The sequence below is a fragment of the Fundulus heteroclitus genome, chromosome 12, assembly GCF_011125445.2.
Source record: "Fundulus heteroclitus isolate FHET01 chromosome 12, MU-UCD_Fhet_4.1, whole genome shotgun sequence".
NCBI classification, from domain to species: domain Eukaryota; kingdom Metazoa; phylum Chordata; class Actinopteri; order Cyprinodontiformes; family Fundulidae; genus Fundulus; species Fundulus heteroclitus.
In genome coordinates this window covers 18,922,234-18,943,278 of record NC_046372.1, presented here as the reverse complement: position 1 = coordinate 18,943,278, position 21,045 = coordinate 18,922,234, and the positions used below count along the sequence as shown (strand labels likewise).

General features: G+C 40.4%; 3 protein-coding genes across 5 annotated transcripts in view; 1 reads left to right on the top strand and 2 right to left on the bottom strand.

The window, feature by feature from the left end:
- Positions 1-3,454, top strand: part of LOC118564856 — a 6,239-nt gene extending 2,785 nt beyond the window's left edge. Inside the window, exon 7 of one of the 2 annotated variants that reach the window (XM_036144138.1) lies at positions 577-3,454. In XM_036144138.1, the coding sequence (XP_036000031.1) occupies positions 577-894 (318 nt within the window). In that variant the 3' untranslated portion in view covers positions 895-3,454. The remainder of the gene's footprint in view (positions 1-576) is intronic. The other variant, XM_036144139.1, reaches the window with a different exon arrangement.
- LOC105920518 (nuclear factor 7, brain-like) overlaps positions 1-11,099 on the bottom strand; it is a 24,770-nt gene extending 13,671 nt beyond the window's left edge. Inside the window, exons 1-2 of one of the 2 annotated variants that reach the window (XM_036144133.1) lie at positions 10,904-11,099; positions 4,023-5,079 (exon numbers count right to left, since the gene is read on the bottom strand). In XM_036144133.1, coding sequence (XP_036000026.1) covers positions 4,023-5,079; positions 10,904-10,979 — 1,133 coding nt within the window. In that variant the 5' untranslated portion in view covers positions 10,980-11,099. Of the gene's footprint in view, positions 1-4,022; positions 5,347-10,903 lie in introns of those variants that run through there. The other variant, XM_036144134.1, reaches the window with a different exon arrangement.
- On the bottom strand, positions 7,895-21,045 carry LOC118564854 (nuclear factor 7, brain-like). The gene is made up of 2 exons (XM_036144135.1): positions 19,457-21,045; positions 7,895-9,575 (listed from the first exon to the last, which is right to left on the bottom strand). The coding sequence occupies exons 1-2, from the start codon at positions 20,846-20,848 to the stop codon at positions 9,549-9,551; spliced, it is 1,419 nt and encodes a 472-aa protein (XP_036000028.1). The 5' UTR covers positions 20,849-21,045; the 3' UTR covers positions 7,895-9,548.

Here is a 21,045-nt window from a genome sequence, read left to right as displayed (position 1 = left end):
GGCTTTGATTTAGCCACGTTTTCCTTTTTCCTTTCCTGGTTCAATGACAACCGGCAGCGTTCTTCTTCTGTTTGAAACAGAGGCTGGGCTGACAGCCAGGTAGTTGGCGCATTATCGCCAAGTCAAACCCCTACACCGCAGCAACAGACTTTCACAAAATAAAAGCATGTGAGCAACATGCGTTAATGCATGATAAAGTAAATATCCGCGTTAAAAGTCTAATGAATTAAAGGGAAATTACCACGTTAGCTTGCCCAGCCCTACTTATAATAGTTTAACAATTGCAGAATATGGTCACACACACTAAGGCATTTAAATAGTGCTTTATGATGAGTATTGACGACCAATAAGCTGCTAATTTGTATTCTAATCAGCAACTAGTTGGTGCTTAATATGTCTAACCCTCTGGTACCTTTGGGGATGTTTTCATCCAAAAAGGGGGTCCACCAAACTTTGTCCTTAAGGGTATAAGACAGTGGTTTTTGAAAGGGTACCAGAGAGCTACATTTTTTTTCCTGTTTTTGTTTTGTTTATTACAAATGTCTATCTGTAATCATTCTGTGTTGGCATTTGCAGACTGGAACAAACATTCAAGAGCATCTCGATGCCATCACCAGTCAAGCTCAACCCTATCTCCTGGCTGTTGGAGTTAAGAAGAGCACGATCCATCAGTTCTTCATCATTCTTGACAAGAATGCCATACCTTGCAGGTCAACATCATCTCTTGGTGCCTTTGATGAACTGTTTAAGGCTCATTTTGTTTTTGGCACATCTTATAACAGCATGCTCCACAACATGTACACTTTCATCCAAACCACAGTGTACAACATAGATGTCGGCAAGGTCAAGGAAAGTCCTCGTGTCTCTGAAGTTAGGGCGAGGTTGCTTCGTTAGTGTTTGAAGTTTCTCTTCTCTAATGAAGTGTTTTGTTTGTCAGGCTGAGTTAAAAAGTTCAAATATGCTTGTTAGGCATTTAAGATTAGTTCATGGCTACTTACCTGGAAAAAATCTCAGGCTTAAATGTGCTCAGACTGGATGTGGATGTGTGTTTGGTACATTTTCTGGTTTTAGGAAGCATTTAAACACCAAACACACTGAGTATATTGACCAAGATGGAGACACTGTTGTTAATTTGAGCAGCGTAGGAGAGGAGGTGATAGCTAATGTAGATGAGACTGCCCCAACATCTGAACTTTTGAGATATTCCAATAGGAGCACTCTAGATATCTGTGCCTCTGCTGTTGCACAACTCAAAGCAGCTGGATTAAGTCAATCTTCTGTAAATAGTTTTGTTTCCTCCATGGAAGAAGTGTGTTTTGAGATTCATGGTCAAGCTAAAGATGCAGCTCTACAGTGCTTATCTCCACAGGACATCGAAATTAAAAACAAAATAGAGCAATCTTTCCAAAAGTTGGAAAACCCATTCACATCCTTAAATTCTGAAACTAAAAGAAATAAACACTTCAAAGAAAAGTGGGGAATGGTAGAACCTGTTGAAAAGGTTCTTGGCACAAGATTTGACAGCAGAAGAAACAAAACAACTGGGACATACGATCAGGTCATTGTAACTGATAAATTTGCATATATTCCAATTTTAGAAACCTTGAAGACAATTTTTCAAAACCCACAACTTTCGGATCTGTTCAAGCCCAGGCATGTACCCAAGGAAGGTGTATATGCAGACTTAAGAGATGGCAACTATTTAAAAAAAAATCCCTTCTTCTCTTTAAAAAAAGATGCTTTGCAAATACAACTATTTTATGATGACTTTGAAACAGCAAATCCTTTGGGATCCAAAAAAGGTATTCACAAATTAGGTGCGATGTACTTTACATTAAGGAATTTTCCTCCAATCTTTAATTCTTCATTGACGAATATTCATTTGTGTGCTCTTTTCCATGCTCAAGACATCAAGCGTTATGGTTTTAATTTGATACTTGAGCCACTTGTCAGGGATCTTAAAGTACTTGAGACTGAGGGATTTAAGGTGAATATGTTTAAAGAAAAAATTCATGGTACCATAGTTCAGGTCACCGGTGATAATCTTGGGTTGCATACTCTGTTTGGCTTTGTGGAGTCATTTGGGGCTCGATATTGTTGTCGTTTCTGTCTCCTTGAAAAAGATTGTTTTCAAACTGTGTTCTGTGAGGATGATCCAAAAGTTGTACTAAGAACTGTTGAGATGCACAAACAGCACTGTCAAACAATACAAACAGATCCTACACTACCACACATATATGGTGTCAAACGCATTTGTCCACTAAATTCACTTGAGTATTTTAACACAGCCAACAACTTCTCTGTAGATATAATGCATGATATTTTAGAGGGAGTTGCTCAGTTTGAAGTCAAACTTGTCCTTCATTACATTCAGGAAAACTTCCTAGATGCTGAACAACTCGCTGGTAGAATACAATCCTTTGACTTTGGTTACAATCAGCAGCGAAACCGTCCACCTAGAGTCAAGTTGTTTGATGGAAGTAATGATTTGGGGTTAAATGCCATACAATCTTGGTGCTTGCTACGTAATATGCCTTTGCTCTTTGGTGATTTAATAGACACAGATGACAAGCACTGGCATCTTCTACTATTGCTTCTGCACATTGTTAACATTGTATTTTCACCTGTCCTTTCTGAAGGAATGACCTTTTATCTCAAACATTTAATCATTGATCATCATCGGCTCTTCAAGCAGTTATTTCCTACAATCAATCTGTTACCAAAGCATCATTTCATGATACACTACCCTCGTACTATAAGAAACATTGGCCCAGTTCTGCACATGTGGTGCATGAGGTATGAAGCTAAACATAATTTTTTTAAGAAGCAATTAAAAAAGCTTTAAAAATGTTACCAAGACATTGGCTAAAAAGCACCAAAGTTGTATGGCAATGTATCAGGAGTCCTTTAGCAAGCAAAAATTAATCTTAGGACCAGGTAAGATGGTGACACTAAATGATTTCAAAGAAGGTTCAGAGATTGCTTCCAAATTTGGAGCTGTATTGTCTACCAGCGTGTTTTCTGCAAAGTGGATAAAACATCATGGTACAGAGTACCGCCGTGACTTCATTATCTGCACTGAGGTTGCATTTGAGATGCCTGTGTTTTGTAAGATCAAAACTATTGTTATGAAAGATGACACTGTATTGCTATGTGGAAAACTGATGGAAACTGTGTGTTTTGATGCTCATTACCATGCATTTAAGGTCAGGGTGCATCCAGACAGGGTTCTTAAGGTGTTGAACATAGATGAGCTGGTTTACTTTAAACCATTTGATTTACAACTCAAGTATGGAACGACAGATTCCTCTTTGTATGTTGTTCCTTATTGCCATTTCATGCTGACTTAAGGTCAATGTTTTAAATATTGTATTCTTTTAATATGTTTCTATGAGACAGTATTTTAGCCTGACATACAGTATTTGATTGCTGTTAATAAAGACCTTGAATTTGATATTTAGTGTAAACTTGTGATTTTTACTTTGCATGTATAGGGTGACTCCACAAAAGATTACATCCAGTGTAAAGTTAACACTAAGATTTATTTGCAGAAAGTGTTAAACTTAATTCACACAATACAGTGTTAAAATTTTGCTTTATAGGAATTTATTTTTCACTGCAAGGGAGTAAATTAACCAACACAGTAGTGTGTTATATCAACACTTAACAGAGTTGTTTTACTCTCCAGTGTTAACTTTTAGTAACTACATGCGGTGTTATTCTGAACTGGAAAGGAACTCAATCAGAATTGATTTGACACCATACAAGAGTTAATTATTAACTCCACGAAGAGTAATATTAACTCTCTTTAGTGATATTTAACCTTTGGTGTAAAATATTAATTACACTATTCAGTGTAAGCCAGTGTTAATTTTTTACACTAATTAGAGTTAATTTCACTCTAAAATTCTAAACTCTATAGAAAGAGTTAATTTAGCACTAATTCAGAGTGGGATCAAATACACTCGGAAATAGTGTTAAAATCAACTCTTTAAGTGTTACTTTAACACTGCAATATTTACTTCCTGTCCACGGACTCTTTCACCAAACCCAGGTACCAGTCAGGATGGTCTCCCACCTCCACCTCCCAGCTGTGTTTCCCCAAGCTGAAGCCCTCAGAACCAAAGACTTCAACATATTTGTTCCTCTCTGGATTATCAGGAAGCTGCTGCCATTCATCTCCATGTCTCACACTGGTCAGATCATCAGACAGGTAGAGCCATCTATTTGCAGAGTTTGGGTCCAGAATGACAGGACTGAAGTGGACCTTGTCCTTCATCTTCTCCCAGACTCTGAAGGACAGGTTGCCCAGGTGTTTGGCCACATCTATCAGAGCTCCTGAGACCAGCTGTGGATCTGACAGTGACCTCTGACCTCTGGCTCTGCTCTGAGTGGCTTTATAACTGCTGAGGAACAACACGTTGTCTTTCTGCAGGTCTTCTTCAACAGCAGAGATGCTGTCTGACAGAGAGGAGATCTGCTCCTGGATCCTCTTCATCTCTCTGCTGATAGTCTTCCCCTTCTGCTCCTCTTCCTCCCTCAGAGCTGCCAGTCTGGACTCCTCTTCCTCCTTCAGGAACTGGTGGAGCTTGTTGAACTCTGCTTTGATCTGTCTCTCTGTGGACAACAGCTGCTTCTTGCAGTGTTCAATCATCTCATCGTATTCTGTCTTCACTTCTTCTTGTTTGTTCCTCTTGTCCTGCAGAGACTTTAAGTCAGATCTCAGCTGCTCCTTCAGCTCACTGACTGCTTGTTCTACAGGAACCACTTTGTGACTCTGGTGGAGAGAAAACTCACAGACAGGACACACAGCTCTCTGCTCGTCTTTACAGAACCAATAAGGAACCTCTGAGTGTTTCTCACACACCACCTTCTTCTCTTTCTTATTTTCCATCTCAGATGAAGCTTCATTCTGCCTCTTAGAAAACGAATCAGCAAGTTCTTTGAGGGAGAAGTTGATGGATGGATTTTCCTTCGATGATCTTTTACAGATGGGACAGTTCTTGTTTCCAGCTTGTTCCCAGAATTTCTGCAGGCAGCTTGAACAGAAGCTGTGGTTGCAGCTCAGAGACACAGGATCTCTGAAAGTCTCTGAACACACATGGCAGCTCAGGAAACTTTTAAAAAGAGCTCTTTCTGCCATTATCCTCTTTTTATTTTTCAGTACAGAAAGTTTACTTACAATTCACTTTCAGTGCGTTCCTCAGTAGAAATTCAAGACTCCTAAATGAACTACGTGTCCTTTGTCTGAAGAAAACCGAGCCTTTAAGTTTCGTTTACCCTGATTTGGGTGGAGCAAAATTCCTATTTTATCAAGTTGCCACTAGAGGGTGCTGTTCAGTCATTTATGTTGTTAATGGGCACGTTTAACATTAAGAAGCTTTACTTTGCAGCTGATTTTCACTGAATCTGAGCGAAAAGACTCTTAAAAGACAGTATTTATATAAGTACATGCCATGGCATTAGTACGTCACATTATTATGGTATTTTATAATTCAACATTGTGAAATACAAATAATTGGGGTTATTACGTCATCAATATTTGGATATTTTACTCACCTAGAGATTAAAGCTCAATGAACAATTGCTTTCTGAGACCTTCATATGTCAATATTTTAAATGTGAACAATGAACATGTCCAAAAGTAATAGGGGGAAACGTGAAGAAGAAGCTGGTTTAAGGAGTTCCAGCAGGATCTGGATCAGCATCTCTTGAGATTTATGGATAAATTCAGCTGCTTATGTATTTCAGCATCAAACTTTGAGATACGCCCTTAGGGAGTTTAAAATTTTTTCTCACCTCAGACATTTCTGAGAAATCCAAAGGTTTATATTGTGATTTAATTAAGCAGCAGTGGTGTTATCTAATGCATTTCATATTGAGGTTGTAATTTTAGCTAAATATATGTCAAACATAAGCTGCAAGATATTATTTTGGACAAGATATTATTTCATTGGATGTGAAGCTAAGCAATTAGGATTCACAAAGCTGCCTGTTGTCAAACAATCCTTTATATGTCTATATGCATCTGCTTAGAGTGCTAAAAGGTCAAATGTCAACTGAAGATGCAGGTCTAAGGCATATTAAAATCACTAAGTTCACAGTATTAAATAATGATAAGTAAGCAGTAGCACATGTTGGAGGATCTGTTTAGGAACACAGATTTTATTTTTTGTTTTATGATAAATAAAAGTTGAATTAATGTTCTTCTTGTAAAGGAGCAATAAGTAGATTTACTGCAGAATTAACCCAAATCATTCTAATTTGTCACTTGAGGTGGAAGTAACATTCCCTATAAACAATCGGCCACCTCCATCAACAATGTCTTAGTCAAGTTTTTCTCCTTTCAAACCTAGAGGTACGGTCCGGAACGACTTTGGCTCAGTATGTAGCCCGTGTTTACTTCCTGGTTCCTGAGCCAATCATATGCGAGTTCCCAGGGTTCCCAAAACAGCAGCATTTGGTTTCTTTTATTTTGGCAAGAGAGCAGCAGATCATAAATAGAACTGAATATATGAGATACCTATCCCATAATTAGTGAAATGAAGTCCATCTGTGTTCAGTCTAAATGCCATATGATCTGTCAGTATAAACACACCTGTTCTGAAGGCCCCAGAGGCTGCAGGACTAAACAAGAGGCACCACACCGTGGAGACCAAGGAGCTCTACAACAAGTCAGGGACAAAGTGGTTGAGAAGAACAACTCAGGGTGGGACTATTTATAAATATCCAAATCATCAACGTTGTCCCAGAGCACCATCAGCTCTATCATCTTCCAATGCAAAGCACCTCGTACCATAACAAACCTTCCAAGAGAGGTCCACTCATCAGTCCAGAACTCACGGACTAGGCCAGGAGGGCATTAATCAGGGAGGCAGCACAGAAACCAAAGATCGCCCTGAAGGAGCTGCAGAGCTCCACAGCAAGGACTGGAATATCTGTCCCCTGGACCATAATAAGCTGAATGCTCCATAGAGCTGAGCTTCATGGCAGAGTGGCAAGAAAAAAGTCAATGAGTGTTAAAAAAAATCTATGCTGAATCGCTTGGACAACTTTTTAACTAATCTGTCTGGATAAATCGATAGATTCTACTTCGTAAAGTGTCTTGAGATGACGTGTTTTTAATTGGTGCTATGTAAATAAAAATGAATTGACTTCAATCCATTTTTATTCTTGAGCATAACCTGTATCAGTCTGCCTGCGATCTGAGACTGGCACAGAGGTTCATCCTGCTAAAGCAACAGTTCAGGGGCTTTAAGAAAAACGTTTAAATCTGTTGACATGGGCTAACCAAAGTCCAGACCTCAATCCACTTGAGAATCTGTGGTTAGACTTAAAGCTCGCTGTTCACGAGTGAAAACCATCCAACATGAAGGAGATGGAGCAGTTAAGCCTTGAGGAATGGCCTAAAATCTCAGTGGCCAGATGTGGCGAGCTCTGGCCACATCTGGCCACTGGGTTTCTTCTCAGGAGGGCGTGCCCAGAAAACTTAACTTTCTTTAACTCTTTTAATAAACTGATGTTTTTGTGTCACATTGGTGACATGAATTTAGTTGGAATCAAAACTCTGGACTGATCAATTAATAAAAGTGGAAATATCAAAATACTTTTTTGCACAGTCACTAAAAGGTCTTAACATTTAGCTAATATACCAAAGAGAAGCGATGAACATATACATATATACAGAAACACACCAAGCAGAATCAGGCTGGTTGTATTTAATTTTATGTTTTAAATAGTCTTTGAAGTTTTAATATTGAAAAAGAATAACTGATTAACAATAAAGAGTTCTATTTAAAGTTCCTAAACCTCTGGTTCGTGATCTAATTACCTGGCCATCTCGACAGACACAAATATACAAATGAAAAGGCTAGTAAAACCATACATTCTCAATATTTATTTAATTATTTAGTGTTTTAATGACTAAAAGGTAAACATACAAATATCAGACAAGGTCTATAATGGCTGATTTGTTTGTGTGATCTGTGATACAGTCTGAGGGAAGATTCTATCAGTTAAAGTTCAATAAAAAAGAAAAAAACATGTTTGTTTTTACAGTCAATACTGGATCTATATATATGGGGAGCCATTAAGTCAGCATACAGTGTGATCCATCAGTAAAACATGCTTGATGTAAAATACAGTTCATGCAAACTAATGCAAAAATACTTGTGTGGCACCCCCGGATCTGGTCTGACTGAATATTTCCAGCAGATCAGACTATAAATGGACATTGGCCAGGGAAAATCTGATTGGTGCGTCTTAAAATAACCATCAAATTTTTAAACAGATCTGCTTATATAACATAATCAACAAAAAACAACTAAAAGAAAAAGTTATTAAACAACAGATTAAATATTTGATCCCCTGCTGATTTCCTAAGTTTGCTCACAGACATACAAAAAAGAATATCAATAAAAGTCTGGAAAAAAATGAATTACACAATTGTCACAGTTTACTTTGCAGATCATTGACAGAAATAAACATTCAATCTGTACAACATAACCAGAATCATGTCTCCCTCGGAGCTCTTTTGCAGCAACTCAACCCTGCCTATTAGGAGGAAGAGAAGAAAACCAGTATCTCTGTTAAGCACAGAGATGGAAACATTATCCTTAAGACTGTGGCAACTTCAACTGCATTGAGGTGCCAAGAAATTATGAATAAATCTAGGAGGAGGACACAAATGATGGGTCCTGGATGAGAATCCCAGCATGATAATAACTCAAGAGCCACTTGTATGGAAGCTGTGAGGAGCTAAAGAAGAATGGAAAGGCCTTTGTAGTCACCAAACCTCAGTCCTCTAGAAAGTCTGTAAAAGAAGCTCAAGCTTTGAGTTTCCAAGCAGCAACCAAGAAACCAAGGGTTTAGAAAGTTTACGTGAGGAGGAGTCAGCCAAAAGGACTCCTGAGATATGAAAACAGATATTGAAGGCTACAACAAGGCCTTTGTGCTTTGCTAAAGACAATCAAAGCTCTTAGTCATGCTTTTTGGGGACTTTAAATACTTGTGTCCCTCAGTGTTGTTACATTTTTAACTTTAGGGATCCATTATGTTACTATACAAACACTTAAGTCCATCTTATACTAACCACTCTGATGTTTTTTAAACCCTGATTTTAGCTTTTCTTCTTGTTAAAGAAACAAATCAGTTTGATCTCACCACTGTTTCAGACTTCCATATGCTGATACCCTTAGTTTTGGCATCAACAGCTTCACCAACGCTGAAGTAAGGCAAGAGTTTCTCAGTGAAAGTTTCTCTGTAGATGTAGACAATAGACATGTCTTCAGAGTCGTAGAAGGACAACTCCCCCCTGTCATAGTCCAGCTGGACTCTGATCCTCTGGAGACTCCTCCTCATGGTGATGGTCTTACCAATAGTATCAGTGTATTTTCCATCTTCATAACACAAACCCCAGATTCCATTTTCAGATGTAATATCTCTCTCTCCCTTTCTGTCAACTGACATTTTAACCACACCCAGGTAGCAGTCAGGATGGTCACCAATCAAAAAATATTTAATATTTCAGAGAACTCAAAAACACAAGTTTAAACAGAAATCTCAGTTTGACAGATTTTGAGATCAGAAGTTTTGGCATCAGCAGCTTCTCCAACATTTAAATAAGGGAAGAGTTTCTCAGTGAAAGTGTCTCTGTGAATGTAGATGTGAGACATGTCTTCAGGGTCGTAGAAGGACACCTCCCCCCTGTCATAGTCCAGCTGGACTCTGATCTTCTGGAGATTCTTCTTCACTGTGAGAGTTTGACCATCACCATTAGTGTATTTTCCATCATCATGCCGTAAACACCAGATTCCATATTTTGGTGAAGCAAATAACTCTCCCTTCCTCTCAACTGACTCTTTAACATAACCAATGAGCCAGACAGGATGGTCTCCCACCTCCACCTCCCAGCTGTGTTTCCCTGAACTGAAACCCTCAGAACCAAAAACAAAGGTGTACTTAGTGTTTCTCTCTGGATTATCCGGAAGCTGCTGCTTTGTGTCTCCTTGTCTCACACTGGTCAGATCATCAGACAGGTAGAGAAATCCATTTGCAGTGTTTGGGTCCAGAATGACAGGACTGAAGTGGACCTTGTCCTTCATCTTCTCCCAGACTCTGAAGGACAGGTTGCCCAGGTGTTTGGCCACATCTATCAGAGCTCCTGAGACCAGCTGTGGATCTGACAGTGACCTCTGACCTCTGGCTCTGCTCTGAGTGGCTTTATAACTGCTGAGGAACGACACGTTGTCTTTCTGCAGGTCTTCTTCAACAGCAGAGATGCTGTCTGACAGAGAGGAGATCTGCTCCTGGATCCTCTTCATCTCTCTGCTGATGGTCTTCCTCTTCTGCTCCTCTTCCTCCCTCAGAGCTGCCAGTCTGGACTCCTCTTCCTCCTTCAGGAACTGGTGGAGCTTGTTGAACTCTGCTTTGATCTGTCTCTCTGTGGACAACAGCTGCTTCTTGCAGTGTTCAATCATCTCATCGTATTCTGTCTTCACTTCTTCTTGTGTGTTCCTCTTGTCCTGCAGAGACTTTAAGTCAGATCTCAGCTTCTCCTTCAGCTCACTGACTGCTTGTTCTATAGGAACCACTTTGTGACTCTGGTGGAGAGAAAACTCACAGACAGGACACACAGCTCTCTGCTCGTCTTCACAGAACCAATAAGGAACATCTGAGTGTTTCTCACACACCACATTCTTCTCTTTCTTATTTTCCATCTCGTTTGTAGCTCCATTCTGCTTCCTGGCAAACGAATCAGCAAGTTCTTTGAGGCAGAAGTTGATGGATGGATTTTCCTTTGACAATCTTTTACAGATGGGACAGTTCTTATTTCCAACTTGTTCCCAGAATTTCTGCAAGCAGCTTGAACAGAAGCTGTGGTTGCAGCTCAGAGACACAGGATCTCTGAAAGTCTCTGAACACACATGGCAGCTCAGGAAAGAATCAACAAGAGCGATTTTCTCTACCATCTCAGCCATTTTCTTCTTCTTCTTGTAAGTAAAGACAGTATGCTGACTTACAGTTCTCTTTCTGTGTGTTCGTCTGTGCAGATCAGAGACTTTACCACGTCGTCGTCTCTCCTCGATTCCTGATTTAAACCCTTCAGTTTCGTTTATCCTGTTTTGGGTGGAGCTCAAGGAAACACAACTGGCATTAAGGAAACCCGCCAGTAGATGGGGCTGTTTCTATCAATAAATATTAATTTTCAGCAGCTTCTGATTGAAGTCGCAATGAAACACTACGTACGAGACGTGATTACTAAAGTTAAATTTTCACTTCTAACCCACTAACTGAGCGATTAGGTGACGTCACTCTTCTTTTACTTTCTTTTACTTAGAAATTCTGGCGGGGATAACCTGTTTGGCGTGGACACCTGTCGAGTACCTCCGAAGCTCAGTCTGGTGGTGCTTCAGCTTTAAATTGAGAGCATGGGGAATCTCCAACACGGAGTTAAAATGCAGTGCAAATCTTCCAGTATCACATTTTCTCCTCTGATATTCCCATTGTGTATTCACATAAGCTTACTTCTATCGGTGAAGCATATGTTATCTTTCAAAATCAATCACAGAAATATAGAATGTCGATGATATGTTATAGATCTTTCCAGTTCCCACGGTCCCTGAATGCAACAGCTGGGAATATGTTGTTAAGCCGCTGTGTTGAGCTACCAGGCTGTGGAGCTAAAACGGTGACAGCATGCAGCGACATTGAAAAGAGATTTGGCATTGTAAAATCAGACATTAAATTAAACATTTAAAAAACACTTGCGATGACACCGAAAAAGAGATTTGGCATTGAAAAATTAAACATTGAAAAGTCAAACATTGTTAGAAAGAAAAAACTTATGATGATATTCTAATTTTATGCTGCATCTTTTTTCAATGAGAGACGTTTTTATTGTTACTACAAGCTGCCACTGTTTTGCGTCGGGGGCGGGGCTAAACGGAAGGCTCCTTCAGGGGCCTTCCGTTTTTCTGGTACTCATCCTGGAGCCAACATTTTATTTCAGCTAAAGCCTGAATATTGTTCTGCATCTAGGTATCTAATGATAGTATTTGCTATGTTAAACTAGTAATAACAGTACTTTCTTTAAACATTAGGATTACCTTAATCTCTTAAAAAGTATTTTGATTGATAAAATATTGCATGTTTTTTTTTCTCACTAAACAGGTGAGAGGTTTGAAATGGTCAAGAGAAAACAGGCAGTGTTAATAAGCAATAAGGATTTATATAGTTTGTATCTATATTGTGTTGTGAAAATCAGCCAGCTGGAAAATAAGGTAGTATCAGACGCTGAGGCTGATCTAAGGCCACAATAAATGTAAGGGACTGTTGCAGTCACCCCTCCCAATGACTGTTCTCACAGCAGGGGGGCACTGTATAAAGCCCCCTGGCCCTGCTACAATGCGGTACCGCGCACGTGACGTCACCGTCTCAAGAGCAACGCCCCTTTTGCCGCTTAGGTAGGGCATACAGGAGAGAACGCATACAGGAGAGAACGCACGGATAACAGATATGACCGACTTTACAGCCGTTAAACTTTCCCAAGACGATGTCCCAGGCACACGGATTACTGGTCGCACTGTCAAAGAACACACCAACCTTCAGCTCAAACGATGGCTTGAGGTTCGAGGGCTTAAAAAGACTGGAAAACTGGCCGAGTTGATAAACGGTAAGCTTTGTTTTTTTTTCCTGCGCGGCGATCATGGCAGTGTCGGCCGTTTTTTTTTTTTGTTGTTGTTTGCAATCACCGTCCAGGAATGGGTATATGTTTAATGTTTGTCTCATTTGAAATGTTTTTGAGTAAGCCTGGTAGCAGGCTATCATGTTAGCGCCTGCTACCATGATAGCCTATATGCTGTCATGGTAGCAGGCGCTACTTTATTAACATGTCGGCCACCAAAATACTCTTACCTTGACTTGATGTCGCTGGAATTGGGTCAGGATGTTCTTCGGTTGGGCCCTTTCCTCCGACAAAATGCTTGCTACATATGTACTTGAATTTGGTTACTTTTTCCGGGTTGAACTGTTGTGTAGGCCGACCGCCCCGGTGTTCCAAGCGTACACATTTCTCCTTGGCAGTCTTGAAGAAAACATCCTTCATATGCGGCCGATCAGCGCAACTCGAGTCGCTGTTGCACGTTCCATAGCAACAATGTTTAAAAACCATGGTCTTAGATTTGGAAAAAGCAGTCGTTTACCGAGTAAAACCTAGGCTAACGCACGTCTCTTACAGCGAAACGACGGCGGAGTTTGCCCCACTGCGTACCACGTGATGTGACGTCATCGTGACGTTGTGTTTCTAAAAATAGCTCGCGCGCGGTACCGCATTGCTCTCTTTAGCTCACTGTTTGGGTAGCATCGGGGAGAACACTCTCAGCTCTCTTTGGCTGTGAACTCTCGAGAAGAGAGTTCTACACTGGGGAGTCAAGCCACCCATGCCGGCCGTATGGGGTTCACAGACTATCTTCTACATAACCAGAAGCCGGAGTAAAGAATCCCTCTATACACCAAAACCAGCCTTGTGATTTTTCTCAGCTGTTGCAGGAAAGATGAGTACGCTGCAGCCTCCAGAGAACAAACAGCCACACCAGCAAGGTGAGAGCCCATGTGCGAGCCCCCTTCACAGGACGAGTGCAGACCACCGGAGGTGTGTAAGCACATCGCAGTCCGGGTTTCACGAGGAACTCTATTCGAGCTAGCCGCCTGCTCGCTGCTCAGACAATGAGCCTTCACCGTGGCCCAACTTCTTCCAACTGGATTCCCAAAGTCAACCGAACTGACACAGAGACACAGACAGGTTTGGCAGAGTAAGGCAAGGAAAGTAGAGTGGTTCACTTAATGTGTTTTCACTGTGTTTTTAAAGCTTGATGGCGCTAATGCGCTAGCCCCGGAGGCATTCTAGAAACCAAGCTGTTGCTCAGATAGTAAGAGCACAAAGTTAGATTGTAACTTTGACGAATAGGCCACATGGCCTCATCTACGTCACATTCAATATTTTCCCTTGTGATGCACCTGGGGAAAAATCTTCTTGCATGCCTCATCCATCCTTGACATGCCTCTGCATCTACATCTTGGGTAGCAGCAGACATTGCATTGAGCACGGACATCTGCTCATAGGGGCGTTGATCATATACTTTCCATCTCCATGCACTGAATAATTCTTCTATAGGATTTAAAAATGGAGAGTATGGAGGAAGAAATTGCGCCATCATCCTAGGGTGTGCAACAAACCACTCATTCACTACACGAGAATGGTGGAATGTCACATTGTCCCAGATTATCACAAATAGTGGCATGCCAGGCTTCAACAGCCCTTTTTCCTGAGGTGGGATGAGCCTGTCATGCAGGGTGTTAAGAAATGCAATGAGGCGCTCAGTATTGTAGGGACCAATCGCTGGAATATGACAGAGGACACCATCATTGGATATAGCAGCACACGTAGTTATGTTGGTGCCCCTCTGCCCTGGAACTGTAACGGTGGCCCTATGCCCAATGAGGTTCCTCCCACGCCGCCTCACTTTACAGAGGTTGAAGCCAGCTTCATCAACATAAATGAAAACATGATGTTCCCCCTCAGCTTCAAGATCCATGATTCGCTAATGTACAAAAAAAAAAGTAAAATTACATTTACGTACATAAAAGTAACCCCAGTTGACACTAAAGTAACAGCACGATGAGCCAAGGCATAAGTGTATAGTACTGTAATGTTTCCTTACCTCCACATATTGGCACCTGGCCTCCTTCACAGCATCAGAGTTCCTCTGGAATGGAACTCTGTAGAGTTGTTTCATTGCCATATGGTTCCTTCTGAGGACACGGTTAATTGTGGTGTCACTCACAGTATTTACATTTCTAAATACCCCCTGATCTGCAATCACTGCTGCCTGGATTTCACGCAGCCTAATGGCATTACAGTATTTGCCAGAACCATGTTCACAATGGCTGCCTCCTGCTCAACATTGAAAATTCTGAGTCTACCACTACCAACCGGTAGCCTTTCAATTCTGTAAAGAATACATGAAATGTGGAAAACAATTACATGAAATACTGTATATCACTACAGATATATATGTATATACTGTATAGCAACATTACCTGTTCTCCAGTCGAAAAACTCTGACAATGGATGCAACCGTCTTTCTGTTGAGAACAGGTTGGACTCTTTGTCCAGCCTCTCTAAGTGAAAGGCCATGATTTACCACATGGTCAATCATAGTTGCCCGAATTTTCTATGTAACTTGATCCCTTCTAGCTACAGCTACACCTCCACCTTGCACACAGATTCCTCTTCCTCATAACCTTCTTCCCCTGACCCATCTACGTCTTACTCTGACTCTCATCTGCCTTAGACCATCCATGCTTGCAAAGAACAACACACAACATGGCACCTTTTACGTAAAGCCTGCAAACTGACTGTAAATTGAAAAATTGTGTAAAGAGGTGTCAGTCATTGTGCTTCAGTGATTTCATTCTGATCAAGAAGTTTCTAAGAGCTTGGAACATTTGGTTTCTGTTTACTGCCACAGCTAAATCAATGGAGTTTGGACTGCATGAATGACATCTGCGTTAACTGTTTTGCAAAAGGGTGGGGAAAATGTGTCAAACCAATGAGAATGGGTTAACTCATTTGCAAGAGGTGTCTTTTTCTCTGCTAAGATGGTGATGATGAAAACTGAGAGGTTGCCAGTTTCTTCAAACAGGTCAAAGCAGTCAACAAAAACTGTAATACAGCCTCTATCCAACTCTCAGTAATTGTCCATTTTCCCAAACTTTATTATAAAGTACCAATAAAATCTCTTTAGATGGTTCACTAGGATGTTTTTACATTAAATAACAAATTTGATCTTTTCCTGGTGTCGTTAATTTAACTTTCTGAAGAGCTCCATTTAATTCCGATTTTGTAAAAGGCACATTCAATAAATCATTTACATTTTCTTTCTGCTCTCATATCTGTCTGTTTTCTAATATTGCTAATTCTGTTCCCCTCTTCTCTTCAAAAGTAATAGTATATGAGCTGTGTATTTTAATTAGGGTTGTCAGTTTTAACGCGTTATTAACGTGTTAACTTTGTAAGACCATAACAGCGACAATTTTTTTTTGTAGGCGTTAATCGCGCGTCAAAACACACACTGTTCCCTAATGTTTTTTCCCCCGCAGCACTCTCCGGACTGTTTGTTTTACCCTCGGCGCTTTCCATAGTTTCAAGAGTGCTAGTGAACTGTAGCAAAACAGACCCGCACATCACAAGACTGTTTATTTCATGCGACTTTGGGCTCCTTTTTTCTAAAGGCGCTTGTAAATTTCATGAGTCACGGGTTGCTGTTTTTTGGGCTTGTTTCTGAAAGTGAAATCGTTTATTTGGGCTCTAACATAAGTGATGATAAACAGGGGTCATTAAGAGACCTGCTTGCACTGCAGGCACTTTGAGTGTATCCAGCTGAAATATCCCTCCGCCAATGTTGTAGTACTCGAGTCCGAGTCATTAGCTAAATTTAGAGACTCGTGACTTGGCTTGGACTTGAGCACTGATGACTCGAACTTGGACTCGGACTCCTACATTCAGATCATTCTGACTCGGAAATTGAGAAAAAGACTTGACTTTTTTTTATATCATTAGGCTATAATTTTAATATGTCATTAGAATATCATTTGGTGTATGATTTTAATATCTAAATTATTAGTGCAATGGAATGTTACTGCTTCATGTCATACATCACACGTCACGGCATGTTCCTACAACGAACGTTAATTTTTACTGCGGCAGTGACTGCCCCGAAGATTGTCCGTTTCGCGTTTAAGGATTTCACCTGCATTGGCAGAAAATGGAGTGCAAAATGCTCCATATGTAATCAATAAGGACTCGACTCGGACTTGACTCGGATGAGTAGTGGACTTGACTCGGATTTTTTTTTTAATGACTTGGACTTGACTCGGACTTGAACACTGGGGACTCGAACCTGGACTCGGACTCGAGGCATAGTGACTTGACTACAACACTGCCCTCTGCCATAGGAGCCAAGGGATTAAAGGCAGAGGCAACTCTGCTCGAATTTTCTCCAGTTAACTGGTGATAACTGCTGAAAGTAGATTATGCGGTGCAGATCACCATTTTGAGCAGAGATTTGTTCTAAAAATGAGTTTTAACATGCTGATAACATTGCAGAACTCCAACCCATAAACCGTACTTTAATGCTTATTAATTTATTGTCTCTATATTTGACAAACTAAGGCTGAATCACATTGCCAAACAAAGTACCTGGAGTTACTAAACAGTTGCTATACAGTCTCTTTCAGGGTATTAAGCTCCTGCAGTTGCTTGCGAGCAAAGTGTAAGACTGGAATGACCTGGAAATTTAAAACCTTTTTCAAGGTTTAAACTGTATGAATATGGATATAAACAGCAAGCAAAAATATTCTAATAAGTTATTATTGTTGGTGTAAAAGCTCAGAATTAGATGTGTGTGGGAGAGAGTAAAAAATTAACAAAACTTTTTACTTTTTTGAAATATGTATTTATATGTATATGCGTAATACCATGTCTATCTTTGTTTAAGAGGCAAAATATATATATATATATATATATATATATATATATATATATCGGCATGAAAATAGGTATTTATTTACACATTTGTTTACACATTGTGTAAACATCAGGGCGTCATGATTAGGGATTTAGCCATTATAGTCCAGAGTTTAACATTTGTCACTAGGATGTTTTCATTCCAGTTCTGAAAAGTGCTTGAAAAAAAACATAATAAAAATATAATTTTTACAAGCATGTTTTTTATTAGTGTAATTTATTGCAAAATCGCATATTAAAATGCTCAAACAGGCTATTACACTTTCAGAAATAAAACGATAAAATATGCGATTAATTTACGATTAATCTCAAGTTAACTAGCCACAACTAGAGTTATGGCTAAACAAACTAGCCATAATGATGCATTGCTATATGTGAATGTGCTGCTCAACAAAAATCACCCTTGTTCACACTAGTTATAATATATAGAAATGTCCAATGCCAGGGGGTGGGGCGCCCTGGGGCCTTGGGTCCCTGGGGCCCATGGCCGGATCCGCCCCGGCTGACTAGCTGCCAGCAGAGTCTACGGACTCGTCCCTGCGGCTCCTGGGGACTTCAGCATTGTGGCTGTTGGGGGGGGTTTCCTGGGGGCCGTCTCTCCTCTTCCCTTGGGTGGGGGAGGCAGATTCCCTGTGTTGCCCCTCTTGGGCACCTTTGCTCTGGGGGTCCCTTTGGGCATCTGGGTTTGTGGTTCCCCTGGCGTCTGACTTGGTGTTCTGGGGGGGCGGGTCTTTGGCTCCTCACAGCCATTATTGAGCATTTTTCTTATGGATAAACATTACATGCACAAGCGCACTCTTACAAACACCTACAGGTGCTTGGATCCAGGTACTTACAGATTCACTTCACACACAAAAAACTCCAATTATTATCTTTAGCTGTTACTTTATACATGCAGGTGAAGAAGCAGACTGAGCATGTTGTATTGTTCTCTTCCTTTCATCTCCTCTGTTTCTTTCACATTTTTTCCCTTTTAGCTTTTTGTCTCATCTGTTTCTCTCCTTTTTTTCCTCTTCTACCTTCTTGTTTTAGTGTCCATATAACATGAAAAAGTCCCCGCATAAATCATTATGAAACTACTTGCATGTATAAATCAAAAAGAGCACCATAAGGAAAGCAATACGGCTCCGCTTGTGAAAGTAAAATCTGTTGGGCTCTTTTTGGCATTAAGACAATAATTCTTATTGCCACATTGCCAGACAGGACTCTAATTCCCCCCCCCCCCCCCCCCCCCCCCATCAAATTAAAAATAATTTGTTTAGATTATCTGCTATTTTTTGTCATCCATTCCTGTTGTCGATTTCAAATTAAAAAGTTTAAAACTTTTATGTTGATAAAATATTTTAAAATAAAGCATGACAACAAATAGATAGACCGATTAAAAAAATATTGCATATTTTTAAAAAACAGAGTTATGAACAAACTATCATTCTCTATTTAATTTTCAGAATACAAAGGAATGACCAGAGGTGGTGAGAGATTATTGTGGAGACTCATGATGATGAAATATTTGATTCAGTTTGAAAAACATTTTTTTTTTTACATTTTCTGAATACATAAAAACACTAAAGTCAAAACATTCATAAATGTATATTTTATGAATTGTTTTCACACAAATAACATATATTTCATTCATATATCAAGTTATTATGATTTTCAATAATTTTTTACTTCTTCTATTGGTAATTTCAAACAGTTTTATAAACTTTGATAACAATTAAATGTGTTCATGAAGGATTTAGAAGGAAAGTTGCTCTGATTCAAACAGAAACATTTATCTAAAAACATAAAGTAATTCAGAGAATTGAAATTTTTTTATTTAAACTTTAAAAATTAATCACAGTTTGACAGATTTCAAGTTTGACAGATTTTGAGATCAGAAGTTTTGGCATCAGCAGCTTCTCCAACATTGAAAAAAGGGAAGAGTTTCTCAGTGAAAGTGTCTCTGTGAGTGTAGATGTGAGACATGTCTTCAGGGTCGTAGAAGGACACCTCCCCCCTGTCATAGTCCAGCTGGACTCTGATCTTCTGGAGATTCTTCTTCACTGGGAGAGTTTGACCATCACCATTAGTGTATTTTCTATCACGATGAGCTACACACCAGACTCCAGATTTTGGTGAAGCAGATGTCTCTCCCTTCCTCTCAACTGACTCTTTAACATAACCAATGAGCCAGTCAGGATGGTCTCCCACCTCCACCTCCCAGCTGTGTTTCCCTGAGCTGAAGCCTTCAGAACCAAAAACATTCCTATACTTAGTGTTTCTCTCTGGATTATCAGGAAGCTGCTGCTCTGTGTCTCCACGTCTCACACTGGTCAGATCATCAGACAGGTAGAGAAATCCATTTGCAGTGTTTGGGTCCAGAATGACAGGACTGAAGTGGACCTTGTCCTTCATCTTCTCCCAGACTCTGAAGGACAGGTTGCCCAGGTGTTTGGCCACATCTATCAGAGCTCCTGAGACCAGCTGTGGATCTGACAGTGACCTCTGACCTCTGGCTCTGCTCTGAGTGGCTTTATAACTGCTGAGGAACGACACGTTGTCTTTCTGCAGGTCTTCTTCAACAGCAGAGATGCTGTCTGACAGAGAGGAGATCTGCTCCTGGATCCTCTTCATCTCTCTGCTGATAGTCTTCCCCTTCTGCTCCTCTTCCTCCCTCAGAGCTGCCAGTCTGGACTCCTCTTCCTCTCTCAGGAACTGGTGGAGCTTGTTGAACTCTGCTCTGATCCGTCTCTCTGTGGACAACAGCTGCTTCTTGGAGTGTTCAATCATCTCATCGTATTCTGTCTTCACTTCTTCTTGTGTGTTCCTCTTGTCCTGCAGAGACTTCAAGTCAGATCTCAGCTGCTCCTTCAGCTCACTGACTGCTTGTTCTACAGGAACCACTTTGTGACTCTGGTGGAGAGAAAACTCACAGACAGGACACACAGCTCTCTGCTCGTCTTCACAGAACCAATAAGGAACCTCTGAGTGTTTCTCACACACCACCTTCTTCTCTTTCTTATTTTCCATCTCAGATGAAGCTTCATTCTGCCTCTTAGAAAACGAATCAGCAAGTTCTTTGAGGGAGAAGTTGATGGATGGATTTTTCTTCGATGATCTTTTACAGATGGGACAGTTCTTGTTTCCAGCTTTTTCCCAGAATTTCTGCAGGCAGCTTGAACAGAAGCTGTGGTTGCAGCTCAGAGACACAGGATCTCTGAAAGTCTCTGAACACACATGGCAGTTCAGGTAACTTTCAACAAGAGCTCTCTCAGCCATTATCCTCTTTTTATCTTTCAGTACAGAAAGTTTACTTACAATTCACTTTCAGCGCGTTCCTCAGTAGAAATTCAAGACTCCCAAATGAACTACGTGTCCTTTGTCTGAAGAAAACCGAGCCTTTAAGTTTCGTTTACCCTGATTTGGGTGGAGCAAAATTCCTATTTTATCAAGTTGCCACTAGAGGGTGCTGGTTA